This window comes from Trachemys scripta, chromosome 1 (assembly GCF_013100865.1).
Source record: "Trachemys scripta elegans isolate TJP31775 chromosome 1, CAS_Tse_1.0, whole genome shotgun sequence".
Lineage (NCBI taxonomy): Eukaryota > Metazoa > Chordata > Testudines > Emydidae > Trachemys > Trachemys scripta.
The window spans coordinates 137592103-137604426 of record NC_048298.1 but is presented as its reverse complement, the minus strand read 5'-3'; the positions used below and the strand labels follow the sequence as shown (position 1 = coordinate 137604426).

At 45.4% G+C, this 12324-nt stretch overlaps 1 protein-coding gene across 1 annotated transcript in view; it reads left to right on the top strand.

The window, feature by feature from the left end:
* LOC117885324 (transient receptor potential cation channel subfamily V member 6-like) overlaps positions 1-12324 on the top strand; it is a 44223-nt gene that overhangs the window by 25984 nt on the left and 5915 nt on the right. Inside the window, exons 8-14 of the mRNA XM_034786605.1 lie at positions 4713-4925; positions 5208-5294; positions 5782-5858; positions 6190-6355; positions 6697-6763; positions 8766-9034; positions 10225-10331. Of these exons, the coding sequence (XP_034642496.1) occupies positions 4713-4925; positions 5208-5294; positions 5782-5858; positions 6190-6355; positions 6697-6763; positions 8766-9034; positions 10225-10331 (986 nt within the window). The remainder of the gene's footprint in view (positions 1-4712; positions 4926-5207; positions 5295-5781; positions 5859-6189; positions 6356-6696; positions 6764-8765; positions 9035-10224; positions 10332-12324) is intronic.

The window sequence follows — 12324 nt, the reverse complement described above, 5'->3', positions numbered from 1 at the left end:
TGTAAGGGCTTCAAAGAGGAGTCTAGCAGGAGAAACAAAACTAGGGTATTGTAAGAATGTGTAGTTTAAAGTATCCTCTCAGCCCTTAATTTAATTTACACCTTTTTCCTGCTTCCGGGTACATAAGCTGCCCAAACTTGGACTCCCCTGTGCACCTGTAAATAGATTTCGGGCAGTCTGAACTGGGTGTAAGGGTATCTACCTTATACTTCTGAATTTGGCCCCATACGTCTCCAAGTATCTCATACAAAAATCTCAGGCTTAGAGCAGACACCTAGGACTTCGTACAGCTGAGGCAAATGGGTATCGGCAACGAATGGGCAACAAATGTACAGATTGTTTAAAATATGCAAATATAATATTTTATTGGCCTGAGACTCTTACTTGCTGTCCATTGCTAATCAAATCTGAAAAGATTTACCTGCTTCTTGCCCCTAAAAATATCTGATGCCAGGGACTCCTGTATTTCAGGGTGTATAGGAATGTATCATGATCCTAAATCTTTGAGAATCATAGGATTACTTAAAGTCCTTCCTAGAACAATGATGTCATTCTCTTGCTGTCTCTGCAAGGAACTGTCATAACTCAGACTAATTCTAAATGAGTTAGAAATCTGCCATCCATCTTCCTTTTTGGAGAAAGAACTCATTTACCTTCAGTGGTAAACCTACTGTGAACTCTGGGAAACATAAATTGTTTGCCAGTGAGGAGCTTGTTAACCTGGCCAACAATCTTTGAGAGCAAACAAATAAATTCTCTGAGGTTCATTTTTTTATATGTGGATAACTTTCAAGTGAAATAACATCATATGCTGACTTCTGCTGAAGCAATATGCAGATGGCTTTGACTCTTGCCTTAGCATGTTATGACTGACGTCTGTATAAACTGTTTCTCTTGACCTCTGAAGGAGACTTTGATCCACCATAAACAATCAGCTACATACCTAATTCTGCCTTTGAATATATGGGTGTACTTTCTACTGAAGTCAGTGGGAGTTACATTCACATATGGGAGAGCAAAACTGAGCCCCAAGGCCCATCTGGAATAAACCAGCATAATTCCATTTCCTTCAGTTGAGCTATACTGATTTATACCCACTTAGGATCAGGACCTACATCATTACGGTGATGTTATTGAAGAGAATGGGGCTGCGTGTCAATCTTCTGGCTTTGGTTTTCAGTTCAAATATATAAAATATCTCCTTTCTATGGGCCATGTCTATGAAGTCAGACAGTCTGTCTGTATCTTCCTTTAAAAACTTTTAACCAAACTGTACAATGCTAGAGCAGGGACACAATTCTCTAACAAATATTATATATTGGTAAAGAAATTCTATAGAACATGTCTCATTCTCTGTTACATTGGACAGGACATTTAGAGACATTTCTATAGAATCCTATTGTCTCACGCCTTTTAAATTCTATGGGCTTTTCCCATAAGAGTATATACCAGAATGTTCCTATGAAAGAACTATCTATAATTCGAATCTTTTCAAAAGGACATGTTAAGTATTGATTACTGAAAATCTGTAATTGATTTTCTCAGTCTGATCCTATGCCAGATCTATGAAACTTTTTTCTTCTTTTCATTCTGTAGTTACAGGCTTGATTTCAGTTTTGTAATAGCTTGGAGGTGCATTATTATTGTTGTGGAAAAAAACTCACATATGAAAACTAAAAAAACAGTGCAGTGTTATTTTTATTCTTGCAGTTAAAACCTCCATAAAAAAATTGCCATACACTTATAGGATTATTTTATATCTATGAACTCCTTGGCTGGTGAACAAACAAGCCAAACCCTTTGTATAGTTATCATTTGTTTCTCTTGTTTTCTCTGGACTGTTTTTCTTTTGCTGTGTTTCCCAGTCAGCTGTCTTCCAGCCCTCTCCCTTTCTTCTCCTAAAGGAGATAGTTGGTTTAATGCCAACAAAATCTTTGATGTGAGGACTTTAGAAATCTACTAAGGCAAGACTCAAACCTGCTCCTTTGCAGGAGGACCTTCATCCAGTGGGAGCTACTGGAAATTCTGTTTGTAAAATCCTGAAAATGTAAAGGTGGCCAGAGGAAGAGAATATGATCACAATATATTCTTATTTCCATTTCTCCATGCCCCCATTCCTAATACATCCTTCATAGCCATTGCAGAAATGCTTTTTTCAAGTGCTATTTCAAATGGCTCAAATAGACAGGGATGCCATCATTTCCTGGAGTCAACTATCCTACGTGTTGATGGACCCTTCCCCATTAGCAACATCACCCCATTTATAGTAATAAAAACAATGTTTGACCCTTCTAGAACATTTCCCATCTGAGGAGCTCTGCACACTTTGCAAATATTAGAGAATTAAGGGCCAGGTATTCAAAAGAGCTCAGCAGCGAACAGTTCCTATGTATTCTATTCTGTGTAATTTAAGTTCTTATACTACCTTCATCATTGTTATATATGAATGCCTGTCAATAATGCATTAATCAAGGGGACTAATATTTGTCACATTTGGTTCATTCTCTCTCAATCCCCTGAGAGGTAGAGAAGTGTGTGTGCAGTGGAGTGTTTAGTTATGGTAGTCAAGTATCAGAGGGGTAGCCGTGTTAGTCTGAATCTGTAAAAAGCAACAGAGGGTCCTGTGGCACCTTTGAGACTAACAGAAGTATTGGGAGCATAAGCTTTCATGGGTAAGAACCTCACTTCTTGAAGTGAGGTTCTTACCCACGAAAGCTTATGCTCCCAGTACTTCTGTTAGTCTCAAAGGTGCCACAGGACCCTCTGTTGCTTTTTACAGATTCAGACTAACACGGCTACCCCTCTGATACTTGACTACCATAACTAAACACTCCACTGCACACACACTTCTCTACCTCTCAGGGGATTGAGAGAGAATGAACCAAATGTGACAAATATTAGTCCCCTTGATTAATGCATTATTGACAGGCATTCATATATAACAATGATGAAGGTAGTATAAGAACTTAAATTACACAGAATAGAATACATAGGAACTGTTCGCTGCTGAGCTCTTTTGAATACCTGGCCCTTAATTCTCTAATATNGGAGAAGATGACGGTGAGGTTGTGATGGTCCTTGGTTCTTGTGGAAGTTCATTCCACAGTCTGGGATCAAACCCCAGGAAAGTTCTGTCTCCTGTGCAGATGAGCTTTACCTTGATGGTAGAAAATTCCATTGCAGGGCTGTTAAGCATGGTCTTCATCCTGGAACGGTAGTCAAGCTTCTAAGGATGAGTGACCTGAAGAGAAAAACCAAGACCCTGAATTTGATTCATGATTCTATGGGAAGCCAGTGTGGAGAACAGGCCTTATATGCTCACAGTAACCTGTGCTGCTGAGGAGATGCACTGCAGTGTTCTCAATGGTAGCTGTTGGGTGATTAGCATATTTGAAAATTTGACCTCTTCATTTAGGGGCTTAAAGGGGAGTTAAGCAATTTTGAAGCTCTGGCCACAAGCCTCTCAAATCACCAACACCCAATAAGTTAAGAGAAGTATCTACCCACTTTACAGAGCAGAAAAAGAGGCAGAGACATTGAGGGCAGAATTTTTCAGCCTTGGTGACAAGTTTTCCACAGATGCAGAATTCTCAGAACTCCAAGAGACAAGGTGGGTGACGTAATATCTTTTGTTGGACCACTTCTCTTAGTGAGAGAGAAAAGATATTACTTCACCACCCTTTTCTCTCTGATATCCTGTGACTGACACAGTTGCAATTACACTGCACACAACTCCAAGTGACATCAAGAGAAGCACCTTTGGAAAACATACCATTTATTTAGGTGCCTAAGTTTAGGCACTGTCTGAAAACTGACTTAAGTGACTTACACAAGATCACTTGAGAAATCTGTGCCACTACTGGAAATAGAACCCAATGTTCTGACTTCCAGTCCTTTCCTTTAATGGCTAGATTATGTTTTTCACAGTGTCTTATCTCTTATATAACATAGGTTACCTTTAGCTTTAATTGAGTCAGTCTTCAAAACAACTTCCAATCACAGGAAAAGAAGATTCACAAACTTGAACTAGTTTTGTGCACCCTATGAACCTCCAGAACTGTTCACAAGGTTCAAAAACCACTGACATCGTGAGGTTAGCCCATCCCTATAGTATACACATCATACAGTGTGTAAAATGACTCATAAAAGAGGTAGAGATCTTTCTAGATGGAGGAGATCATAAAAATTAGATTTATTACCGTTTTCAGAATACAGTTTCTTTTTTGCAGTGCCTTATACCCCCACAGATTTTATAGGGGTCATTCAATCACTGCAGAAATATATCCACCTCTGGGCTAGAACCCAGTATTAAGTTAGCAGTACAGAGCAACACATCAGGATAGGAAGTGCAGTTGCAGAGTAGTTAAGTCAATGTCCCCATGTTTCCATCGTCTCCAACACACACACATACACACTCTCTCTTCCTCCCTCTCTCTTTCCCTCTTAATGAATAAAACCAGAGTGCAAGGGTGTTCCCTATTTTCTTAGCACTTTGTCCAACAGTCTTATGGGCAGCTGGGCTAATGCAACTTGACCTGAGAATTTGCTTGTGTATGAGATGAATGTAGTGTCCTCATGCTGAGATGCCTTTGGAGAAATTAGCTTGTGTTAATGTCCTCCCTGGAACTAGTGTAGAGAGTGCCTATAAACCAATGTCTCTCACAGCTAATAACTGATATCTCTCTCTCTCTCTCTCTCTCTCTCTCTCTCAGGCCCGTCAGATTTTAGACCTGACACCTGTGAAGGAGCTGGTGAGCCTGAAGTGGAATATGTATGGACATCCCTATTTCTGTTTCCTGGCCTTGTTCTATGTGCTGTACATGATTTGCTTCACCATGTGCTGTGTTTACCGACCTCTGAAAGCTCGATCAGAAAACAAAACGAATGACAGAGACAACACCATCTACGTCCAGAAAATGCTGCAGGTGCATTGTGTATGGGTATTGGAGGGCCACACGGGTAGGGTTGGGGGCATCAGTCCAACCTATCGGGGAAATCCTACTGTCTCCTGACCTCAGTGGCTGCAGCTATGCCTTCTTTCATTTACTCACCCCATACTCTTTTTCAGGGAGGGAGTACAGTTGGGGAAATTCTCTGTGTCCTGATGTCTCAGGTACTCAGCCTGGACCTGGATGGCTCTTGTGGCCTCTCCAGAAACTATAGTGTTCCCCCATACCAATCAGTAGCCCCTCTTTTTCTCCTTTCAGGAATCCTATGTGGCATATGAGGATGAACTCAGGCTGGTCGGGGAGCTGATCACAGTAATTGGAGCTGTAGTGATATTGATCCTGGAGGTAAGAGCAACAGTGTGAGCAATACAGCCCTGGATTCTAATCAAGAGAGCTCTTACTTAAGCTAAACAGAGACTGGCCTGTGTTGGTGACTCAGTAGGGGCCATTCTTTGAACCCTAGTGCATCGACAGGGTCCTATGGAGCACTATGCTACTGGAAGAGCCATCTATCAGATAAGACCTGAAACTGAGGTTGTGGCCACTTGGCAGTAAGGATTTCAGGAACTTCAGAGAAGAGTTAGGGTGTTTTCCCGACTGTTTTGGCAAAATGTAGCTCCATCTGGATCTGGGATGTTTGTGTAATGCTCTGTGCTCTTAAACAGCTTCCATGTTCCTCCCCATATGTGACTGCATTTCCTGAATATCCAGGACAATTAGCTGTAAGATCAATGGATGAACAGAACTCTATGTAGTTTGGGAATTATCGTTCTGATCATCTCCTTGGGCATAACCCATCTGATCCCCAAACTTACCAGAGTGTTCCTCTTAGATTCCAGATATCCTTAGAGTTGGAGCCACCAAGTACTTCGGACAAACCATCCTGGGAGGACCGTTCCACGTCATCATGTGAGGTTCCACCTCTCCAAATCTCATAAGTAACTTGTCTCTCATTTGCTATCCCGCTGTCCTTTACCTTGTCATTAGACCTGCTCTCTCTCCTCTTCTGGATGTTGCTTTTCTTTGCTTCTTTCTCCTTCTGCATCAGTTTATGTACATCAGAGAGACAGCGAGAGAGAGATGCCTGGCAGCCAGGCAAGTGAGCAAGCACAGATGAGTGTAAGTTTTAGCCTGTTTTCATCTACATGTGGGATAGAGTGTACCTGTGTGTGAACACAAAAGAAAGAAGGATGATATGATTCCCATGCTGATCCTCCTGGCTCTCCCTCTTTCTCTTCAGCATCACCTATGCCTGTATGATCCTGGTGACCATGGTGATGCGTCTCACCAGCACCACTGGAGAGGTGGTCCCCATGTCCTTCGCCCTGGTGCTGGGCTGGTGCAACGTCATGTACTTCGCACGAGGATTTCAGATGCTGGGACCCTTCACCATCATGATTCAGAAGGTAAGGACAACACAACCTTGTTACACAGAGACTGATCCCAGTACACAAATCCAGACAGGGGAAACCAGAAGACCAGACTTCCTCCAACAGGATTTATATTAAACATGGAAATGAGGTCTTTTCTGTGACAGGAAGAACTCAGGTCTTGCCCATAGGGGAAAGATGCATGCCTTTTCCACTGGACACAGGTGTTAGCCATAAGGGCTTTCTGATGCTCCTTTCTTCAACATACTTGTAACATGAGATATATTTAGTATCACACAGTGAGAAGGGGGAAAAGTCCTTGGCTTGGTGGGAGAGTCGGGTCTCATGGCATCTATACCTGTCTCCTTGCTCTGCAGATGATATTTGGAGACCTCATGCGCTTCTGTTGGCTCATGGCGGTGGTGATACTTGGCTTTTCATCAGGTGAGACCATAATTTGTAAACCAGGCTGTGTTCCCTCTGCTGTCTCGCCATGTCTTATCTGGGTAATTCAGCCTAGCATCACCTTGCTGTCTGTGAGAGAGCCAGCTAGGGCTGTGACAACACATGGCTTCTATTTCTACTCCTGGGGGAATTCTGCACCACTGCTTGCATGCAGAATTAATATCTGCCATAGATTTCTTTGCTTTCGGGCAGAAAAATGACTTTCTGATGGGGAAGCAAAGGGAAAATGCAAGCGTGGCCGTGCGCCCCTCCCTAGCAGCACAGGCACATTGTTTCATGTGTCTGGAGCAACCAGCAGAGAGGTAAATCACTGTGGGGGGTCGGGGCTAGGGACACCCCAGCTGGTGCCAGGTCAGACCCACTCCCCATCCGTCCAACCCCCGTGCTTCTATAGCGAGACTCCCTATATCCAGACCCTCTGCTGAGCCTCACCTTGTGCATCTGAAGCCCTCCAGCACCTGGACCCCACATTCCCATCAAGCCCCACCCTCCCACACCTAGCTCTCGGGACACCCTGACCAGGGATTCCTATCCTGCACTAGGATCAGCTGCTAGTCCCAGCTGGGCTGAGGGTGGGGGAGGAGCGTATTTTCCCTGCATGGAGCAACCGGGGCCAGAGCGGGGTAAGACCCACCCCAAGAAACCTCCCACAGCTGTGCCCCCTCCCACCCCTCCCCACCCCCCGCTTCCTGCCTCCATCACTCCTCAGCCACCAGGGGAGGGGTCACTATGGAGAGCTGCTCCCCTGTCCGCCCAACACCTGTGCATTTGGGGGCCCCCAAACTCAGACCCCCTCGCTGAGCCTCACCCCCGGAACCTAGCTCCCCGTGCATCTGGACCCCTCCTCCTTGAAAACGGACCCCCACCCCCACACCAAAACCATGCCTCACCAACCCCCTCACACCTGGATCCCCCTTGCCAAGCCCCACCTGCCTGCATCTGGACCCTCCCTGCTGAGCCCCACCCCCCTGCATCCAGACTCCCACCTGTGTACCCAGACCACCCCCTGCTGAGTCCCCCTGCACTTAAACCCCCTCCCCAATGAGCCTCACCCCCCATGCACCTGGACCATCCTGATGAGCCCCCCTACACACACCTGGATCCCCATCCCACTGAGCTCCAACAAGCTGCACCCAGACCCCCACCCCACCAAGCCGCACTCCCCCAGCACCCAACCCCCCTCTCAAGCTCCAACCAACTTTACCTGGATCCCCCCCTGCACCCAGAACATCCTCCCCTCCCCCGCTCCTCCGCACGAGCTCCTGTGCATCCAGATCCCCCTACATCCAGGTTGCCCCACACAGAACCCTCCCACCCTGCACCTGGATTCCTCCACAGTAAGCCCCTCCACACTTGGATCCTGGTGGGCTGAGCCTGCCTGCCCCCATCTGATGCGCCTGGTGTGGAGGGGCAGGGCCCCGTGGTGTTTCTAGGGCAGGTCCGTCCCTTGCGTTGTATCAGGGTCCGGTGCAGCCTCAGCACCAAGTCCATGTCCTGGGGGTGGTGGGAGTTGCAGGGTGATTTCCCGCCTCTGTGCAGCCAGTGGCCTGTCCTCCCTACTGCCATGCTGGAGCCTCCACACTTATTTGTGGACAAATACAATTTGCAGACTTTTAAAATATTGTGCACAGAGTTTTTATTTTTTTGGCACAGAATTTTTAATGTTTTTTGGTGCCGAATTTCCTCAGGAGTATATTTCTGTGGAAATGATGCTAGAACTTTCCCCAGCATGGCCTTCTGCTATGTCACAGCTTGTTTATTATTAATTGCTTATATTATTGTAAAGCCCAAAGGCCCCAGTCAGGAATTAGCTCCCATCATGAGGGGAGTTGCACACATAGATAGACATAGTCCCTGTCCAGAAGATCTTACACTCCAATAATCCCCATTCTGATCCCATCCCTCAGATTCTCTGTTGCTGACCACAGGGCATTATTCCTATTGTAACTTTCTCTCTCTACCTTTCCTTGTGCCCCTCCAGCCTTTTACATAATCTTCCAGACAGAGAACCCCACAGAGCTGGGCCAGTTCTACAGCTATCCCATGTCTCTGTTTACCACCTTTGAGCTCTTCCTCACCATCATTGATGGGCCTGCCAACTACAGCGTGGACCTGCCCTTCATGTACAGTGTAGTGTACTTTGCCTTTGCCGTCATCGCCACCCTCCTCATGCTCAACCTGCTCATCGCCATGATGGGCGACACCCACTGGCGCGTGGCCCACGAGCGGGATGAACTTTGGAGAGCACAGGTGAGGGCTCTGTCGTGTTAGGCCAGGCAATGGAGAAATCTTTCCAATACAGAATGAAGAGAGTTGTCCCTGGTAGAAGTGCTGATAGGTGCAGCTAATCGCTCCTGCAGTGCAAAGAAGCATGGCCACATCACCCTCATCCTTACACAGCTCCATGGGCTTGGCCTCCCATTTATTTCAAGATCCAGTTTAACTCACCACCACCTTGATAGGTCTGCTCCAGCCTGTCTGTCTCCTGTCTCATTCCCTCTGCATATCAAGCACCATCTTTTCCGTCCCTTCACATAGTATGGGTACTCTCGGTGTGAGAGCCTTCTCCTCTGTAGCTCTTGACATCTGGACCAGCCTTTCTGTCTCTTTGCGCTCTATCCACACCTCCATATCATTTCAAACCACCATTCAGAAACCTGTTTGTCCTCTCTTGTCCATCCCAACCCCTTTATATTCCTCACTCACTGACACGCCTCATAGGTTCACAGATTCCAAGGCCAGAAGGGACATTGTGATCCTCTAGTCTGACCTCCTGTAGAACACAGGCCATAGAACTTCCCCTAAATAATTCCTAAAGCAGATCCTTTAGGGGGAAAAAATCCAATCTTGATTTAAAAATTGTGAGTGATGGAGAATTCACCATGACCCTTGATAAATCGTTACGATGGTTAATTACTCTCCCTATTAAAAATGTACATCTTATTTCCAGTCTGAATTCGTTTCACTTAAATTTCCAGCCATTGGATCATGTTATACCTTTCTCTGCTACCTCCTGCCTTTCCAAGACAGACCAGGAAGTTTAATGGTTGACTTTCCTGATGTTGCAGGGTATTGGGTTCCTGATGGTAACTGGACATTACCCTGCTCATGGCTGTAATATTTGCATAACCACAGTGGTATCTCCTATAGACTTGTTCACTGACTGGCTTATTCCCTGCCACCATGTGTAAGGAGGAAGAACATTCAGTTTTCTGTTGTTTGAAGATGGTCCATGGTTTGCTCAACTCTTGGTGAAATTAAAGCAAAAATAGTGAGCAACCCTTCAGTAGACAGTATAGAAGTGCTGCCTCTCTTTCCTTCAGTACCTCTAAACTCTGCTCATGGAGGTGTTGTCAATGATTTTCAAAGTGAGGTTTTTCAGATAGTGCTTTGGGCTTGGTTTTTTTTTACTTTCCTCTCCCTCATTTTTATTTGGGCAGGTTGTTGCCACTACTGTCATGCTGGAACGGAAACTTCCACGATGCCTCTGGCCTCGCTCTGGGATTTGTGGACGGGAGTATGGACTGGGGGACCGGTGGTACCTTAGGTGAGTCTCCCTCTCCGATATGTTCTTTGTGGATGTGTATGTGTGTACACACTAGAGATGGTCAGAAAATGGATCTTCCATCCTCTGAAAAGTTTCAAGATTTCAAAAAAATGTTCAAACTGAATCAGAACCAAACCCCCAAATTTTGACATTTTTCACTAAATGAAATTTCAAAAAACATTCATTTCAGATCAATTGAAACAATTTGTTTTGATAAATTTGAAGTGTTTTGCTTAAATGTTGACCCCTTCATTATTTTTGATATAAAATACAGTAAATTTAAAAACAAAAAGTAATTTCAACATGAAAAATTGAAAGTTTTCATCCCTGGAATGTCAAAATGGTACACTTGGACATGTTCACAAAAACAGATTTCAATTTTTCCCCCCAAAAATGATGTGTTGTGGAAATCAATAGGACTTTGCAAAAAAAAAAAAATCATTTTAATCAAAACAGCATTTTTCGGTGAAAAGGTGGTTTGACTAAAATGTTCTGACCAGCTGTAGCAGGGGATTGGATGAGATGACCTCTTCCAACCCTAATCTTCTATGATTTTAGGATACACCCACCTGTGAGAGAACTGCACGTAAGTGTGCAGCACAGAGAAAGAGAAGGGGACAGCGTAACAATGCAAGGAATGAGATTGGGACTAGCTGGCTCCAGTGGCTCAGGGAATGGTCCATGAAGCCATTCCGCCATACAGATTCCAACCTGGTTTAGGACAGAGCTGGCTAAGCATTGATCCCATTAGAGGTACTTCAAGTGCCACTCTATGTGAAATGAGTTGATATGTTCAGTCCAGCTCTTCATAGATAGATGCTCATATCTCAGAAGCCACTTTCCTACCTGGCAATCTCAACAGAGAGGCCCACGCCCTGAGTGGGCTACAGAGCCTTAATTCTTCTTTTTCTCCCACATACTACCAAGTATGCAGAGCATTTGTTGGGTTGTTGTGTGTGGCTGGGGAGGCTTTTCCCTGTGCATTAGATCAGTGGTTCTCAACCAGAGGTCCGGGGCTTCTGAGGGACCGCGAGCAGGTTTCAGGGGGTCCACCAAGCAAGACCAGTGTTAGACTTGCTGGGGCCCAGGGCAAAAAAAGCCGAAGTCCCACTGCATGGGGCTGAAGCCTGGGGCACTGAATCCTGCCATCTGGGGCTGAAGCAGAAGCCTGAGCAACTTAGCTTCAGAATGCCTCTTGTGGCGTGGGGACCAGGGCAATTGCCCTGCTTGCTACCCCTTAATGCTGGCCCTGGATTTTGTATGCGGAAAACCAGTTATTGTGGCACAGGTGGGCTGTGGAGTTTTTATAGCATGTTTGGGGAGGCCTCAAAAAGAAAAAGGTTGAGAACCCCTGCATTAGATAAGCAGAAGGCTTCAGTCTCTGGGCGTGTCAGCCTAGTAGCTTTCACCAGCACTGAAATGCACTCAAATACTTCCAAAACAAGACAAGAATAATAGAAAGGGGCATTTGGACAGGACCCTGGGGTCTAACATGAGCCCCACAGTGTCAAGTTACTATGTTGGACTGGCTAAGCAGCAGTTCTGCAGAAAAAGACCTGGGGATAACAGTGGACGAGAAGCTGGATATGAGAAGGCCAGCGACATACTGGGATGTATTAGTAGGAGCATTGCCAGCAGATCGAGGGAAGTGATTATTCCCCTCTATTTGGCACTGGTGAGGCCACACCTGCAGCATTGTGTCCAGTTTTGGTCCCCCCACTTTGGAAGGGATGTGGACAAATTGAAGAGAGTCCAGCAGAGGACAACGAAAATGATTAGGGGGCTGGGGCACATGACTTATGAGGAGAGGATGAAGGAACTGGGGTTATTTAGTCTGAAGAAGAGAAGAGTGAGGGGGGATTTGATAGCAGCCTTCAACTACCTGAAGGGGGGTTCCAAAGAGGATGGAGCTAGGCTGTTCTCAGTGGTGACAGATGACAGAACAAGAAGCAATGGTCTCAAGTTGAAGTGGGGGAGGTCTAAGTTGGATGTT